At 40.5% G+C, this 15,314-nt stretch overlaps 1 protein-coding gene across 7 annotated transcripts in view; it reads right to left on the bottom strand.

Moving 5' to 3' along the window:
• LOC129719044 (guanine nucleotide-releasing factor 2) overlaps positions 1-15,314 on the bottom strand; it is a 115,268-nt gene that overhangs the window by 9,411 nt on the left and 90,543 nt on the right. For 2 of the 7 annotated variants that reach the window (XM_055670400.1, XM_055670396.1), the window contains 10 exons: positions 10,300-10,627; positions 8,937-9,172; positions 7,886-8,634; positions 7,246-7,820; positions 7,020-7,183; positions 5,935-5,958; positions 5,065-5,266; positions 4,112-4,997; positions 3,720-3,888; positions 3,349-3,372 (listed from right to left, as the gene is read on the bottom strand). In XM_055670400.1, the coding sequence (XP_055526375.1) occupies positions 3,349-3,372; positions 3,720-3,888; positions 4,112-4,997; positions 5,065-5,266; positions 5,935-5,958; positions 7,020-7,183; positions 7,246-7,820; positions 7,886-8,634; positions 8,937-9,172; positions 10,300-10,627 (3,357 nt within the window). The remainder of the gene's footprint in view (positions 1-3,348; positions 3,373-3,719; positions 3,889-4,111; positions 4,998-5,064; positions 5,267-5,934; positions 5,959-7,019; positions 7,184-7,245; positions 7,821-7,885; positions 8,635-8,936; positions 9,173-10,299; positions 10,628-15,314) is intronic. The other 5 variants (XM_055670399.1, XM_055670401.1, XM_055670397.1 and 2 more) reach the window with 5 other exon arrangements.

Here is a 15,314-nt window from a genome sequence, read left to right as displayed (position 1 = left end):
CCTGAAGACCTTTCTTTGGTGCATAAGAGTCTGCTAGGGTGGTTGGTTACCGGTCTAGTGTACAAACAAGACGGGGATGGTTGCTGGAGTCCGAATTTGTCAAGCCACTGCCGTGAAACGGAACGACAAAAGGCTTTACGACCTGATAAAACGTTTTATAGATATCGATGAGCAGACAAACGAGCCCCTGAAGAACGACGACTGCGAAGAATTCCTAAGGGCTACTTATGCCCGAGCTGAGATGGCAGATACTAAGTGAGGCTAGTTCTTTGGGAGAGTCGAGAAGCTGTCCCTCAATGATGCATTGATGGAAGCACCAACCATTCAGAGCCCACTTTTTAACATCATCCAACGATGAAGACTGCCCAGATTCGTTTTTTCTACGGATGTGCAACTGATGTGTGAGCAAGTGTTGATATCAAATGTCAACGGTTTGTATGGATAGACGACAATTCGCAACAGTTGATAGATTGGTCCAGCAGGGTTTCTGGCGACTCTTTCGTGTGAAACCGATGGTGATTCTCTTGGAACCGTTGACCTAACAGCAAGTGTTTTTCAGAGATCGCAAAATGTTTCGACCGTTTGGAAGTCTTGGGTCCAATTGTGGTTTCAGCGAATATGGTTATGCAGCTGCTTAGCGGCAAAAGATCGACTGGGAAGATCCGATCCCTGAAGAAGAGCTGATATTATGGAAAAAACTAAGGTCCGAGTTGTGTGAGATAAATAACATGAGAATTACGCGACGTGTAACAGTGAACAATTCGATAAAGTTTGAGTTGATCGAATTCTCGGATGCATCTCGCGGAGCGTATGGGTGTTGCAAATACCTAAAAGAGTTGCCGAAGATCGTTCCACGAATATCAAACTTCTATGTGGGAAGTAACGGTTATCTCCGCTGAAGGAGATGAACAGTGAGGAGGCTGAAGATGTGCCGCAGCTCTGTGTGAAGCCTTGGAAATCGACATCAGACGTGTCGTGTTAAGACCCGATTCTGAAATAGTGCTGTGATGTCTAAAAAGAGTCAAACCGGAACAGGCAGTATTCGTACGCAATTGTGTCGCGGAGATTCTACAGTTGGTGCCAGATGCGGTGTGGATGCACGTCCGTTACTGGAGATAATCCATTAGATTTAATTTCTCGCGGCGTGCTTCCTATGGACTTGATAAAGAACTCTTTGTGGTGGAACGGTCCGGACCTCCTCTTCTTAAATGAGGTTGAAGTTAAGGAATATGAAGACGTTGGCACCAAAAATGGTGACCGAAGTGATTTGAATCTTAAACCCGTATGAAGTTATTGACAATTGTAGCAATTTCTCCATGTTACAGAGTGTTTGGATGCGTTTCCTGTTTCATCCGTAACGCGTGGACGAAGCGTCTAAAAACAAACGTCGGTTCGGAAAATTGATCGCTGTCGATTATCGTGGTTCGTTGCATTTAATGGCGAGAATTATTCAGCTTACCGTGTACCGTGAAGATATCAAGAGTGTTTTACAGAATAAGCGAGTGGTAGGTAAACTTCAGAATTTGAATTTTATTTACGATGAAGGTGAGAAGCTGCTGAGAGTCGACAGTAGAACTAGGAAAACAGACCTTCCAAGGAACCAGAAGCATCCAAGCATTCTGTCTGAGAGAAACCAATTTACGGAGATGATCATCGAAGCTATTTATCGAGAACAGCTGCATGTTGGGTTGAACGGATTGTTGGCCAGTTTCACCTTGTTTAGGCGAAACCTACGATTCATCGTGTGCTGCGGAACTGCGGAAGGTGGTGTAGCAGTATATGGGCGACTTGCCAAGCGCTCGCGTGACTGCTGCCTAGTCGTTTTAAAGGACAGGCGTGGATTATGTTGATTACGTTTTATCTAAGGATGAAGTCCACTGAAGCGATACTCCTTGAATTGGTGGGCACATTATCGATAGATGGATTTTTTGGGGCACTACATCGCTTCCTTGGTCAACGAGGCTTAGTGCTATGTTTCAGATAACGGCACCAACTTTATCGGTGCCGAGCAACAGTTGACCGAGCTTAAGGAGCTACTCAAGTTGCAAAAGCTGGAGAAGTTCTCTCAGCTCCGAGAAATCGATTCGGGCTACAATCCACCAAAGGCTCCACATCAAGGCGGACTCTGAGAGGCCATGGTCAAGAGCATGATGATGCATCTCTACAAGGTAAAGCCAATAGGCCTACGAAGAGCCAACCGGCTCCGGGGGTGGATGTTGAACGATAATTCTAACCCAAAATCCTTTAAATATTGTTCTCAGTGTAGTTTACTTATTCCTCCCATTCTCTTGTATTTTGGCAACCTTATGTAGCTTGCTTTTCTTTTAAAAATCAACTGTCTGGTCAGACAAGCAGTAGAAAAACCCTCATTGCTAAGAAGACATTGAATCGTTACAGATTAAAAATTACAAAATACAGCTCACACGCGCTAAAATTTCCACGGAGGTGACGCTCTGTTTTGACCGGATCTGACTTCGTGACGTTACGCGAAACCGGTGATGGAGTGGTACGAAGCAAACGATATAGTTTTTGTGCCGAAAGAGGCAATTCCGCCAAACTTCGCCCATCAGAAAAAAATTGGGCAAAAATGTGTTGACAAATTTTTGTTGTTTTAAACTTGTTGTTCTTAACATAAAGAAGAAATCATTAAGGTAGAAAAGCTACCTGGAAAGAATAGCAATAGTCGACGCTTCTTATTATAAAAACATCATTGGAACAAGTGTATCGAGCTAGAAAGAAACTATGATGATAATTGAATCTGCCGTATCTTTTTTAAATTTTGGTGGTTCATTTATCAGGCAACAAATTTCATAGGGCTTAGATGTGAACAAATATCTTACAATACCAAAGTCAAGTATGAAACACGGAGCAATAAAAACAAAACAACATTCCATATCATAGATGGTATTCCAACAATGGTAGTCGTCTATAAAATAAATTGCACTCTGTAAAATAACAACAATAAAGTACAACCCACATGCAAAAATGCATTCAGACATAGAAAAAAAAATAAAAATCAAACTTTTATAAAGCAAATTTTCATTTCAATGAACAAAATATTAAGCTGAAAAGTATTGCAGTATGAACGAAAGGTGACATCAATGGTATGCAACTGAAAATGTGATGATCTCACACCAAAGATCAAGCTGGTTCGAATTACTGCTGAGGTTCTTGATCGAACATGTAAAAACTGTACTACAAAACCACAGCAGTTGGTTCGAAAGGCAAAACAAAACAAAGGTATGGTCATGAATCAGGCGGCACTCTTTTTTCTTATGTTCCTAATCTCTACGGACTACAGAAATTCAATTAGTGAGCTTTGTATTGTCACCCGCCAGAGGCGCTTACCATCCTCTAGAAACTCATCGGTTACTGATTTTGGTGCGTTTTTGATGGATTGAATGATTGATTGGTTTTTGTTCGCGGAAAACGTGCGTATATTAATGGCAAAAAGAGTTGTTTTTCGAAAAAATACAATCAGTGCGCGCGCACAGTGCACAATTGGTTTGGTTGTTCGGTTAGTCGAAGGTGCAAAAGAGGAAAAGAAAAATAAGAGAGAACTTTGTTGAGTATTCGATCTAACAGTCAACCGTCAGAATGACTGTGTTTATAATTATAGCATTTGCAAAAGTGCCTGTTAGACAAAAAACATAACTGGAACACTGTGGAGAAAAAGGAAAGAAAAAACAAGAACGGAGCGACCTATGATCACCACTTACCATCGGAAATCTTCTGTACTCGGGTGGCGTGTATGATGAGCGCATCCGGGTGACCACCCTTAACATCCGGGCCGTCCTCGTTCTCTTTTTTAAAAACTAAATAATTGCTCACGTCCAGCTCCTCCATCAGGTTGGAAGGTTGTTGCTGTTCGATCAAGGCGATCCCGTTCTGTAAACCAGAGTTAAGAGTTATAATTTATTTGAAAAAAAAATCAAATTTCAACAATGAATGCATGCATCTTATTATCAAAGAAAAATCTATCTAAATCAGGTGAAATGTTAAAAATTCAAGCAAACGAGAAGAAAACCATTCGTAAGCATACTGTTAGTAAAGCTTATCTCACAAATGGTCAACTAAAACAACACAGTTAGAGATAGGGCATACTAGGCACCTTGTTATTGCGTCTAAGTACCACCTCAACCTCGTCATCGTCAGTGCTTTTTCGGCCGCTGTTGATGCTACCGCCGGAGATAGATTCTGCTATTGCACTACTGTTATTGCTCTGATTGTTGTTGTTGTTGTTGTTGTTCTGGTTGACTAGAGGACTACTATTACTAGGACTTGTGAGATTCGTCTTTGCACCACCTGACGGTGACCGCGAGTGGCGCTGGTGGGCTCCTGTCGCAGCTACTACCATAGGCGCTGCCGTCGTCGTGTCGCTCAGGTGAAGGTAGTCAACTTCCTCGGAGGGTCTAACGGTCCTCGCGAGGTTATTGCTAGCTAACTTACTATGGCTACTATTGTTGTTGCTGTGATTGTTGTTAAGGTTATTGAAACTGTTATACTGCGAGTGTTGCGAAGAATTTGGAGAGATAGAAGTGTTGAGAGAAGTACTAGAGTTAGATGCTAGAAGCTGATCGTCCCCAGATACGGGCGATACCTTGATTTTGGTTATGGCTGCTGATGTCTGCGGATTCTGGTCGCTGCTGTTTGCCACCGGTGACTGTTGATAAGTAGTTGGCGTACTGCTAGCAGCGGCAGAGATTAGCAACATTGAGTGGTTCTTTGGCGGGGGCGTTGGTAGAAGCGTGCCCACGGATGAAGACGAGGGCGAAGGAGATGAGCAGCTGTTGGTGCCTGTGTGATACTGTGACGGTGATGGAGACGATGGCAGATCGTTGCTGAATACTTTGGGACTAGGCGGCGGTGTAGATGTGATACTTGGTGTTTTACTGTTGATTCGCTGGCGCTTCGGGGGAAGTGCCGGTGGTTTTACGTTTAGGCCGGGCGAACCTGGCGGCGATATCGGTGGCGGGGCCACACGCGACGGCGATAGGCTAAAGTAGGAAGGAAAAAGAGTTACAACGATTGACGACCCAGTAGAGAAAATTTATGTACACATACTTCATCGTTTGACTGTGGGTAATACTGTGATTGCTGGAACCGCTTGTCATCGACATCGTTTGATGATGATGATGGTGGAGCTGATGATGATGGAGCTGTTGTTCGCCGGTGTGCTGTGACAAGTTATACGTATGTACCGAGTGACGCGTGAACTCGGATTGGCTCTGTGATGCACTGCCGAACATCTCCATGTATGCCATAACTGTCAAAGTTTGCGATGAGAGAAATATTAGTCAGAATATTTTCCACTTGTGTCTTAAAGTGTTCGCAATCTCACACGAAATTTGGATTACGAAAGTTGTACAGATTTAAAGAACAGACTGCTTAGAGGCAAAATAAACGAAAAAGGCTCTGTGAAGGAGAATCAAACATGATTCTACTACGAAACAATAAGTTTAGATGTGTGGAACCAGGAATAAGCTAAAATAAACTTGTTTTTTTTTCGAAAAGCAGAAAGTGTGGCCGAATTAGAGTTTTTCACGCGCTTTCCTTTGAGTGTATTGTAGTGGTATACATTCAAGTAATATACAGATACAGAATCAAACCAAAAAGAGTTCTATAAGCTACAAATTAATCATAATATTCAACACAAAGCAGTTCAAGCCATTTCCAACCAAGAGTATAGAAAATGTGGTCTTCGAGGCTTTCGAACTGCAAGGCAAGAGTATCCTGTATAGTGGCAGTCAAGATCAGTGTACTTGTGAGGACATCATGTATCTGTGTTGTCGCTGTTGTAATTGTTGGTGCCGATAAGAAGCGTGTGACAGGTTTTTGTATATAGCGAAGCAACAGAAAACAACACCGACTGCACTGTTAGCTGTCACACACGGTTTCGTTTAAAACCATTCGGGGCAGAATTCGGCCACTTACCTGAATAGGCCACACTTTGAAACACTGAAGTGTGTAACATATAAGAAAGGGATTAGCAATTGCTCATTGGTACTAATTGTTGGCGGGGGTTTGCAGGATTTATTTCAAATCAAAAGGGGGATGTATACGGATGGGGGATGTTCGAAACAAAAAAAGGTAACTTGTGCTGGAGCAAATAACTACGCGATAACATAGACAATTAACTAGCTTTACCGGGGAGGAAATGGGGATCCGATTGACGGGTTCGGAAATCGTTAGTTTTGTTCTGACTGTCTTTTTCATGATAAGAACTTTTGTTCTTATCCAAAATTAGAACCTAGGAGGTTTTCAAACGAAAACGTTTTTGTTAACAAAGAACTATACTGAGAAATTTTTTAGGTAATTAAAAACCTACTTTGGAAGAAATCTGAAATGATCAATTTTTTGAAAAACACTTTATGTTGTTAAATTTTTTTTTTTTTCAGTGTAGAATCTCAAGTTAATTTTTTTTTTAATATTTTTTTTAAAGGAAAGTTAAAACAATTCCTTAAAAGTCATCTTTCGGCAAATTTTCTCTAACCGTAATCTTGTCAGCAGACACATGGGCGTTTAGAAGCACAGAACGTGAAAAATGATTGGCATAAAAATTAAATTGTCTTTATTTTAAAAAATACTGAGATGACCGATCGTTTCAAAATCATTTTTGGTTTTTTTTAATAGATTTTTCCAAAAGCGGCTTCTCAAATTCAATTTTTTCATTATTTTGAAATATTTTTTCAATATTTTTAAACAATCCATTGACAATTTTTGCTATCTTATCTATTAGTTCGAAAAATTTTTCAAAAACTATCCAAAGTTACTTAGGGTAGACTACACACACAAAGTTTTATCAAATTCTGAGAGGGTGACGCAAAATGCATGGAAGCTTAAGAAAAAAATCGGCAAATTCATTAAAATCGAACCCCTAACAACACCAGAAAACTTTCGGGCCGAAAAAGCCTATTAGGAACCTCCAAAAATTGCACTTTTTGTGGCGAACGGAATCGGGACAAAGATTATAACCGGACCGGAAAAAAATCATCGGAACGCAGCAGCACGATACTTACTGTGTCTCTTTTTCAGCGGTAACGGCGGTGGTTCCTCGCTGAAATGATTCATATGGCGTGGCTCGATCAAACTAATGTGTTTGCTGGGCAGATTGTTGATCATCTGCTGCCGGCTGTGGTAACCGGTCTGATGGAGAGAGCAATTGCTGAACGTATCCTGGGAACTGCATAGTAGGGTAAAATTAGTTTTTAAAAACAGTGATTTTACAGCTGAAAAGCGGCTCACCTTCGCTCCAGTTCCGTTTCATCTACGTTGTCGTACATCGACGGATGACGCTCCCTTCTGATACTATGTGTCCGGGATTTGACCGGTAGCGCCGGTGGCTTGTCGGTATGCTCAGTTCCAAACACCTCATCGTTTGCCTCAATACTACCATATTGTATTATCTTCGACAAGCTGGCCTTTTCTATTCTACGACTGCTGGTGAACTCCGTGGTGGTCGTTGAAGTCAAAACTATATCGCCACCATCGCCACTCGCTTGCGTCACAACAGTGTCGATTTTTTGTTGCTGTTGCTGCTGCTGGTGTTGCTGTTGCTGACTGCTAAGCATGGAAATCAATTTCCCCGAACTTACAGCATCTATCAGCGATTCTGATTTATGCATCTGTGAGCTGCTGGTGGTGTAGGCAGCCGATTTGAATGCTGTGCTGCTCTGATGATCCCGACTTATTCGCAGTGAGTGCATAGATTCGAAGCCCGATTCATTCGAGTTTCGATTGTTGAGAGCTGTAATGTCCGCCGGCATGACACCACCTCCACCGAGCAGTTGAATTCCACTGCAATCCGCTTCATCCCAAACCTGCCGAAAAAAGACACACATATTAAAGCACTCTAATAGATATGAAAGTTAAAACAGTAACGCACGGTTGAGTTATGACCAGTTGTTTGCCCTAGCAGCAGTGAAGATTTGTCATGGGTAAGCGCTCGCAGTTCTTCCTCCTCACGTGAATGATTAAGGGCTGAGTCCAGCGAACCTGCGCTGGCACTCAACAGACTAGAATTATCTTCAGGAGAGCGTGACCGTAAAGACATCCGATCCAAAGCTCCGCACCCCAGAAAGGCGGAATCTGAGTTGCAATCAGACGTTTCGTGGAACGAGTGATTTTTCGAGTGTTGGCTCTTTCGCTTCGGTGGCAAAGGCGGTGGATCCTGGCCGCGATCGGGAAGTGGAGGTTTTGGCGGGGGACTAGAATCACGTAGGATACTTTCGGTGCTGTGGGAAGCGCGAACAGTTTTCAGCGACGTTTTCTCCAAAATGTCCCGCTCTCGCGGCGTTAGTGGAATGTCCGGCAGGGATGTTCGCTGGCTAGCGATGTCCACTGCTGGCCGCTGTAACGTGTTGGAAGAGTGCGTATGGTTGGCGTTTGCGGTGCTGCCTGCAGCTTTATCCGAGAGTTTTTCGTTTGCCAGGTTGACCAGATTGTTGACGGCATTGTCTACCAACTCCACAATTTCCTTTACATTTTCTTTGCTGAGCGAGGGACAATTTTCGTTGTCAGCCGTGAGTAGCACTTCGTCACAGAGCTTCAACAAGTTCCCCAGGGACATGTACACATGGTTGGTGGCATTGATCAGAGCGCTGCTGTTCTCATTCAACGTGTACGATTGGAGAGCTGTGAAAATATGTTAGGAGGCATTCATCAGTGGTTTAGTTGAAAACAATCTTCAATTACGCTACATCCACTAAACTTCCCATTCGTGTAAAAAGACAAAACTTCATATCTCGACAAGTAATTACTTTTACGACAATCACACTACAATCAAAGTTAGCAATAGGGTGGTTCCGGCATAGCAACCAGTGCATATTCTTATGAGAGCTATTTCCCCCATTTTAAAACAAAGACAGACCCACGGAACCACACTAGTACTCTAACTGGTGGCCATTAAGCAAACATACAAAGTGCAAAATACTCACCCGTGTGAACGTTAGCAATCAACTCCAGCACTACGGTTCCATTGCCCGGGAGCATCTCCAGCTTGTTTTTCAGTATCACATCCTTGAAGTGTGTCAGAGCATTCTTCACCTGGCGCACATGGTAGGCCAAATCCTGCACCGGTTTGCCGGTGGCTGTTAGCAGATCATCTTTTCCTCCCCCACCACCCCGCTGAGCGCTGGCGCTGCCACTGCGGGGACTATTGGGCGAATGGGACCTGGTGTGCCACGAACGGGAACGAGAACGATGTCGGCGGCGTGTCGATGGGGATGATTTCGGACGACGTTCAGTGGATTTGGAAAAAAATAAATGCATAGCTCGTATTAGCAAATGGAAGATACTAGACTGGAAATTATTTTCCGTAGACGCCTCGATGGTGACTAACACCTCGACTGTATCTCACTCTCAGGTACACAAACTACTTCGGCCAGGCGCTAGCTTTTATACCGTTCTGGTGCGATTGAAGCACGGTAATTATCACATAGCGGATTCTCAGTAGTCGATACGTTGCTGATCTAATCGTTCATACTTTCGATTGTTGTTCTCAATGTTGTTGAATGTTGAATGTTGTTCTCAATTGCTACCTTATATGCTTATTATTTTAAAATGTTACGAATTTGCTTACATCCGCTGTTTGGTACCGAACGGTAAATGGATCATTTTTATCTAATCTATACAAGCAAACATCGCGGTCAGCTGAGAACGATGATATATGGCAATGAAGATTGCACAGGCAAACAGCGATACCTTGATGGACAATTCGCTTTTCTCACAAACAACAACAGATCGAGCGAGTCATCGAGAGAGGTCAGCAACAAACATTAAAAGTAAACTGCGATTCTCTTCAAATTTCCGATTGATAAGCAATGAAAGAGCGAACATATCAATGGTTTTTCCTGTTTGGTTTGGTTTGATACAAGTTAAACATGTTTGTTTTTATTGACATAACCCTCTAGTGCCCAGTGTCGCCTGTAGACGGGTTTCAGTTAAACCTCTGAAAAGCTTCAATTAATACTTTAAAAATGTTTATAAAGATTCATAGTATTTTTTTCGAGGTCCGTCTAAAAACTAACTTGGGCACTAGAGGGTTAGTGTTCTATGTTGACGATCAGAAGCTGTTAATATGACCGGAAACTCGCAGTTGAGGTGTCAGTGCCTTTTGTATAACAGCTGTAATCGCTGTATTAAGGTAAATAAAGTTAAATTTTACCAAAAATATTGTTTTCTTCAAAAATCACAGAACTTTTCAGTTGTGTTATATTATTTTAAAGAGATCCATTTGAACCGCTTTGCTAGATAGCGCGAAATGAAACAAACCATACAAATCATAACAATAACTCTCACCTCGTCATCGTACTGTTGGGCGTTCGAATCTGCGAGATTTTTTCCAGAAAGTCGTCCTTGAAGGACCGGGCCCGTCGAGCCAGCTTGTTGCCCCGAATGCTGCCCTTATGGCCAGAAGATCCCGGCGCCCCGGGAGTCACTGTTTTCTCGCTGCCCCCGTTCTCAGTGGCCGACTTGGTGTCGCCTTGTGTCGCCGACTGAGCGTTCCCCGGGGTACCTCCGGGAGTTGTGCAGTTGGCTGTACCACCTGCAGTGCTGCTGGTAGTGCTGCTTCCACTGTTCTGAGGGGTGCCTGCCTGCGTCGGTGTGGTCGATCCGTTATCACAATCTGGAAGGTAACGAAAGCACAATAAAAAAATCTTCATTAGTCACTTGTTCATTGAATGGAAAATCTCAACCGAGAATATCTGGTATTGGATCATCGATCTATCGATCGATCGGCTCAGCTGCTTACTCACTCACTCATCGACTGATCATCAACCAACCGTGGGATTGGATTCCCACCAAGAATCGAACCCTCACTCCTCTGTGGCAGGAGGGATGAAAAATGTCGATATCATGCTTCACCGAGGTAGGCTAATGACTTTCAGAGGAATGTCTGTCTATTGTTCTATAATGCCAGGTGTAAAAAAATGTCTCAAAGAGGTTTTCGAATGTTACTTCTTGCCTATGATGTGATGATTGTGATTTTAAAGAAGCTTCGTCACATTAATGTACCAATGTTCACAATGTTTTTTTAAATAGAATCGTAAAAGAAGGTGACAAACTGGTTTCAGTATCAAAACAGTGTACCAATTGCCACATAAATTATCTTTCCCGTTCCACTATCGTAATTTTCCTCTAAAACCCCTCTCCTAAACAGTTTCGATTAATCGGAGTTCCTCCGACCGCTGAAGTGTTACGTGAAGGAATGCGTTCACCAGCGCACGCGTCAGTCATTGACGCGTTCAATGATCAGAAATCGAACAAATCGCTACTGTTTGGCTATCTTATCGCCGATCACTAGCTATTCACTCCCGTCTAATTTATACAGTTTGGATTAACATCTGTTCGTAAGTGCTCAGACTGGTGAACGAAAAGCGATCTAAACTGAATATAGCGGTCACGCATCAAATCGTCGTTCAAAGTTGTTTGTTATTGACATTTTTTTTTTTAATTTCGATGGGAGCTTCAATTTTAATTTTCAAAATCTGTTGACGTGATAAAGACAGACTTATTCTTCAACCGAAAATAGATCAGACAGGAATCTGGCCCGGAAATAGGTCGCCGGATTTTATTGCTTTCTGCCGCAAAACCTGCGTGAAAAAAAACATAGAACTTCGCCCCGAATGCACCGATGAACATTCAATGAACAGACAAAAAATATCTTCTGTGTAATGCAATGCAAAGAAACGTTAATCGGAACGAGTGCGCTTCGATTCTGGCACGCGGAACGTAAACGAACGTGCAATTACATTTTCCAGGAATCGTTCGACAGCATTTTTTATTAGGGTTTACTCTTGTGGTACACATTTTCCGCTTGCGGTTCACTTAACCCCACACACCGGTTACAACATCCGAAGTCATGGGACCGGACTAGAGGTGAATGGGCATTAGTAAATATTTACAGAATTAGGTGCACACGATAATGTGCTCCAGTTAGGACGAGCAAAAAATCTTTTTTGTGTGTAGTACATTCAAAAGCTTCTAATGGGAATAAGTATTTCTATTCTTACAGATAAATTATATAAGCAAATTATCTCATTCATTTATTACCCGTATGGTATCTACATAGCGAGTAAAAATATAAATTTACTTCTCAGTAAACAAAACTCAAACGTGGTAAGAATAATAATATACGTCTCAATTACAACTAAACTGCTTTTAGCGCTCTTAGTTGCATTCAGAGAAAGTCACAGTCAAGCTTAAAACAAAAACTAAATAATGTTTAAAAATATGTTATTAAAAATAAAAACTGAAGCACTCGATTATCTCGATAATGCTCCCTCAGATACCAATTTCAACGTTTGAGGGTTTATTTGAAAAAAATATTTTGTTTAGTAGGTATATAATTTCTATTATTATTTGTTTGAAATTTTGTCACTCGAAAATTTAAAAAATGGGAAATTAAAGACAGTTTGAAGTTATTTTCCGTTATTTTCAATATAATATTTTTTCATAAAGCCCTTCTAAGCCATTTCTTCTTGGTTTGTGTTCTGTTACATTGAAAATAAGAAAATTATACATTGGTAGTTATCGATTTTATGAGAATACATAATTAACACATTTCCAATGTTATGGTTGGATGTTTATGTTTTTTATTCTCATTTTCTTGTTCAAATACAACAATTTATATTTTCTGTTTGCTTCGCTGAAATTTTCCAATACTTCTGGCCTAAATTGTTTTTCCTTTTTTCAGAATTGTTGTATTTCAATTTGTTTTTTTTTTTGTTAATATTTATCGTAATTTATTGACTTTTTGTAAAAAAAACGTGAAAAAAAACCATCCTCTTTCATTATATCAGTCATAATTCTCAAAATTGGTTTTATTAGTTTTTTATTTTATTTTTTGTTTACCTATTATTTCTTGACGTAGGACTACGTCTTACTTTAGTAGGGTGAATAGCGTGTTATGAAACGTGTAACGAAACTAAGTCTTCTTAAAATGTATACTTGTGGTATAATATTTGACATATCTTTTTAAGAGTGAATTAGTGACAAATTGAGTCGGAAATCGATTATTTTTAGTTTAATTTCACAGCATTAAACCAATCACAAGCACGCTTCTATGAATGAGAACATAATGGTATAATGTAGAATCGAAATTGTGTCGTGTTGTAGTTTGATTTTGAAAGGAGAACAATCAAGTTACTCTCGTATCGGATGGAAGCATATAGCAAGAGTGCAATACTCTGAGCCACGCAATAGTATATCATGCTGTTGCTCGTTGCATCCTGCAGCTGCGACTGGGGAATAATTGAAATTCTGTTCCGAGTTCGTACTGCTGCTGTGCTGTGAAAGATAACTGGTGTAATGACCATCGCTTTTGGATGCAGCCATTAAGATTTTTGTCCACAGGACCATCATAACTCAAGCTCAGCCCTCCTTTTCTCCCCACCCTCTTTATGCGTTACGTTATTTTATATGACTTCTCGTTTGAAATGATTGTTTTTATAGGATTGAGAGCATCCTCACTCATGGAATTACCTTAAAGTATCGCTGCTTGTAATACATTCGTCGTTTTTTGACTTCTACCCATACTGAGTGATATTCAGCCATTTTTGGCTGTTTTTAAAATGGCCCCTGAAGTCGATTTCTCACCTCTTGGCATCTTTCTGGTTACGGAAGTACCCATGTTGGGTGCTGTTCGGCCAATTTTGGTTATTATCCAGAAGCCAAAATTGACCACGTTGGATTTGAAAAAAAAATGGCGTCTGAAGTTGATTATTGACTTTGTGCATCATCCCAATTATTTTAATCTGTGTTCCAGAAAAATTGGTTAGAATATGTGTTTTATTTGAATGGGATTCTACCTCCCCCCTTTTCAAGAATAGAGTGGGCCATCATCAGCAAGGAAACATTTCTTGCACTCTTCTAAAATCCTCACTTTCCAAATTTGGCTGCATTTGCTTGAGTAGTTCTCGAGTTACGCAAGAATATGTATTTCATTTGTATGGAAGCTCTTCCTTTCAGAGGGGGGAAGGGCGCGAATCATCCTAATCACCTTTTCCGGCCTCCAATACGTATAGGTACATACAAAATTTCACGCCGATCGGCTCAGTAGTTTGGCGTCGTACACAAATTACGTAACGCTAAAAATCTAGGTTTTCGCAACCCCTCCCGCCTATGTAACGATAAATAACGTTTAGTCTGACTCACCTCCATGAAATTACGTAACGCTAAGCAACCAAATTCTTTTCGATTTTAAACAAACATCACAGCTACGTGGTACGTAACTTCTCAACTACAAATTAAAAAAATAAATTATTTTATTTTTTCATAAAATTATAACTTTTTTTCTGAATTCTCCACGATCGGACAGTCATCAGCCATTTTTTGTAGTTTTCATAAAATACCTAATAGATTTTAAAATATGAGCTTTTTAAGATAGTTAATTTTGACATTTTCCTTTTTTTTTTGAGTATATGTTCCTGTAAAGACAAAGTTATTATCTACAACTGTTTTTTCAATGGACCCCACTGCGACCACCATTTTTTGCCATTCGCACATTTTTGTATTTGCCCCTTTGCAGTGTTACTCATTGAGAAGTAAGGGAGTATGCATAAATGACGTAGTTAATTTTTTGGGTTTTTTGACCTCCCCTCCCCCATCGAAGCATTTCGTCACAAAGTTGCAGACCTCCTCTAGATAATGTCAAAAAAAAAAAATTAAAATAAAATAAAATAAAAAATTAAAAAATAATCAAATTAATAATAAATTAAAATAAAATTGTTATAAAGCTACGTCATTATCATAATGACGTAGCTTTATAACAATTCTTTTGCAAATTTTATTATCGAGAACATACATTGTATCAATAATGAACAAAAAAAGACAATAAAGTATTAAAAATGACCCTTAACAGACCAAAACATTGATAAAAAAGAACAATTAGAACAATTTTTTTTTCTAATTCCATATTTGCTACGTAGCTTGGCTTGACACCCCACCCTCCCACTAGTCACATTTCGTCACAAAACTGCAAACCCCCGGGTGCTACGTCATTTAATAATGTTCCTTAACCCACTCCGTGAAATAGTGTTTTTTGTCTTCTCTTTCAGACCTAGTAAAACCTACTTGCTTTCTTATCGACCTTACCATATCCTCCTACAAGCTATCACTCTAACAGCGTATAACGTGCTATAGTCCATGACAGCATTTTTAAACAGCTTCTGAAAAATAAGTCATGATACAAAAAATTAAAACAATAACACAAAATGGCATTTTTTACCCATATAAACGTCTATGCAGCCAAAATAAAATTGGTCGATTAAATTGGTAGGCTGTTTTTATGTGGAATTGCACATTTGCTAATC

Source organism: Wyeomyia smithii, chromosome 1, assembly GCF_029784165.1.
Source record: "Wyeomyia smithii strain HCP4-BCI-WySm-NY-G18 chromosome 1, ASM2978416v1, whole genome shotgun sequence".
Taxonomy (NCBI): domain Eukaryota; kingdom Metazoa; phylum Arthropoda; class Insecta; order Diptera; family Culicidae; genus Wyeomyia; species Wyeomyia smithii.
This window is presented reverse-complemented; position numbering and strand designations above follow the sequence as displayed.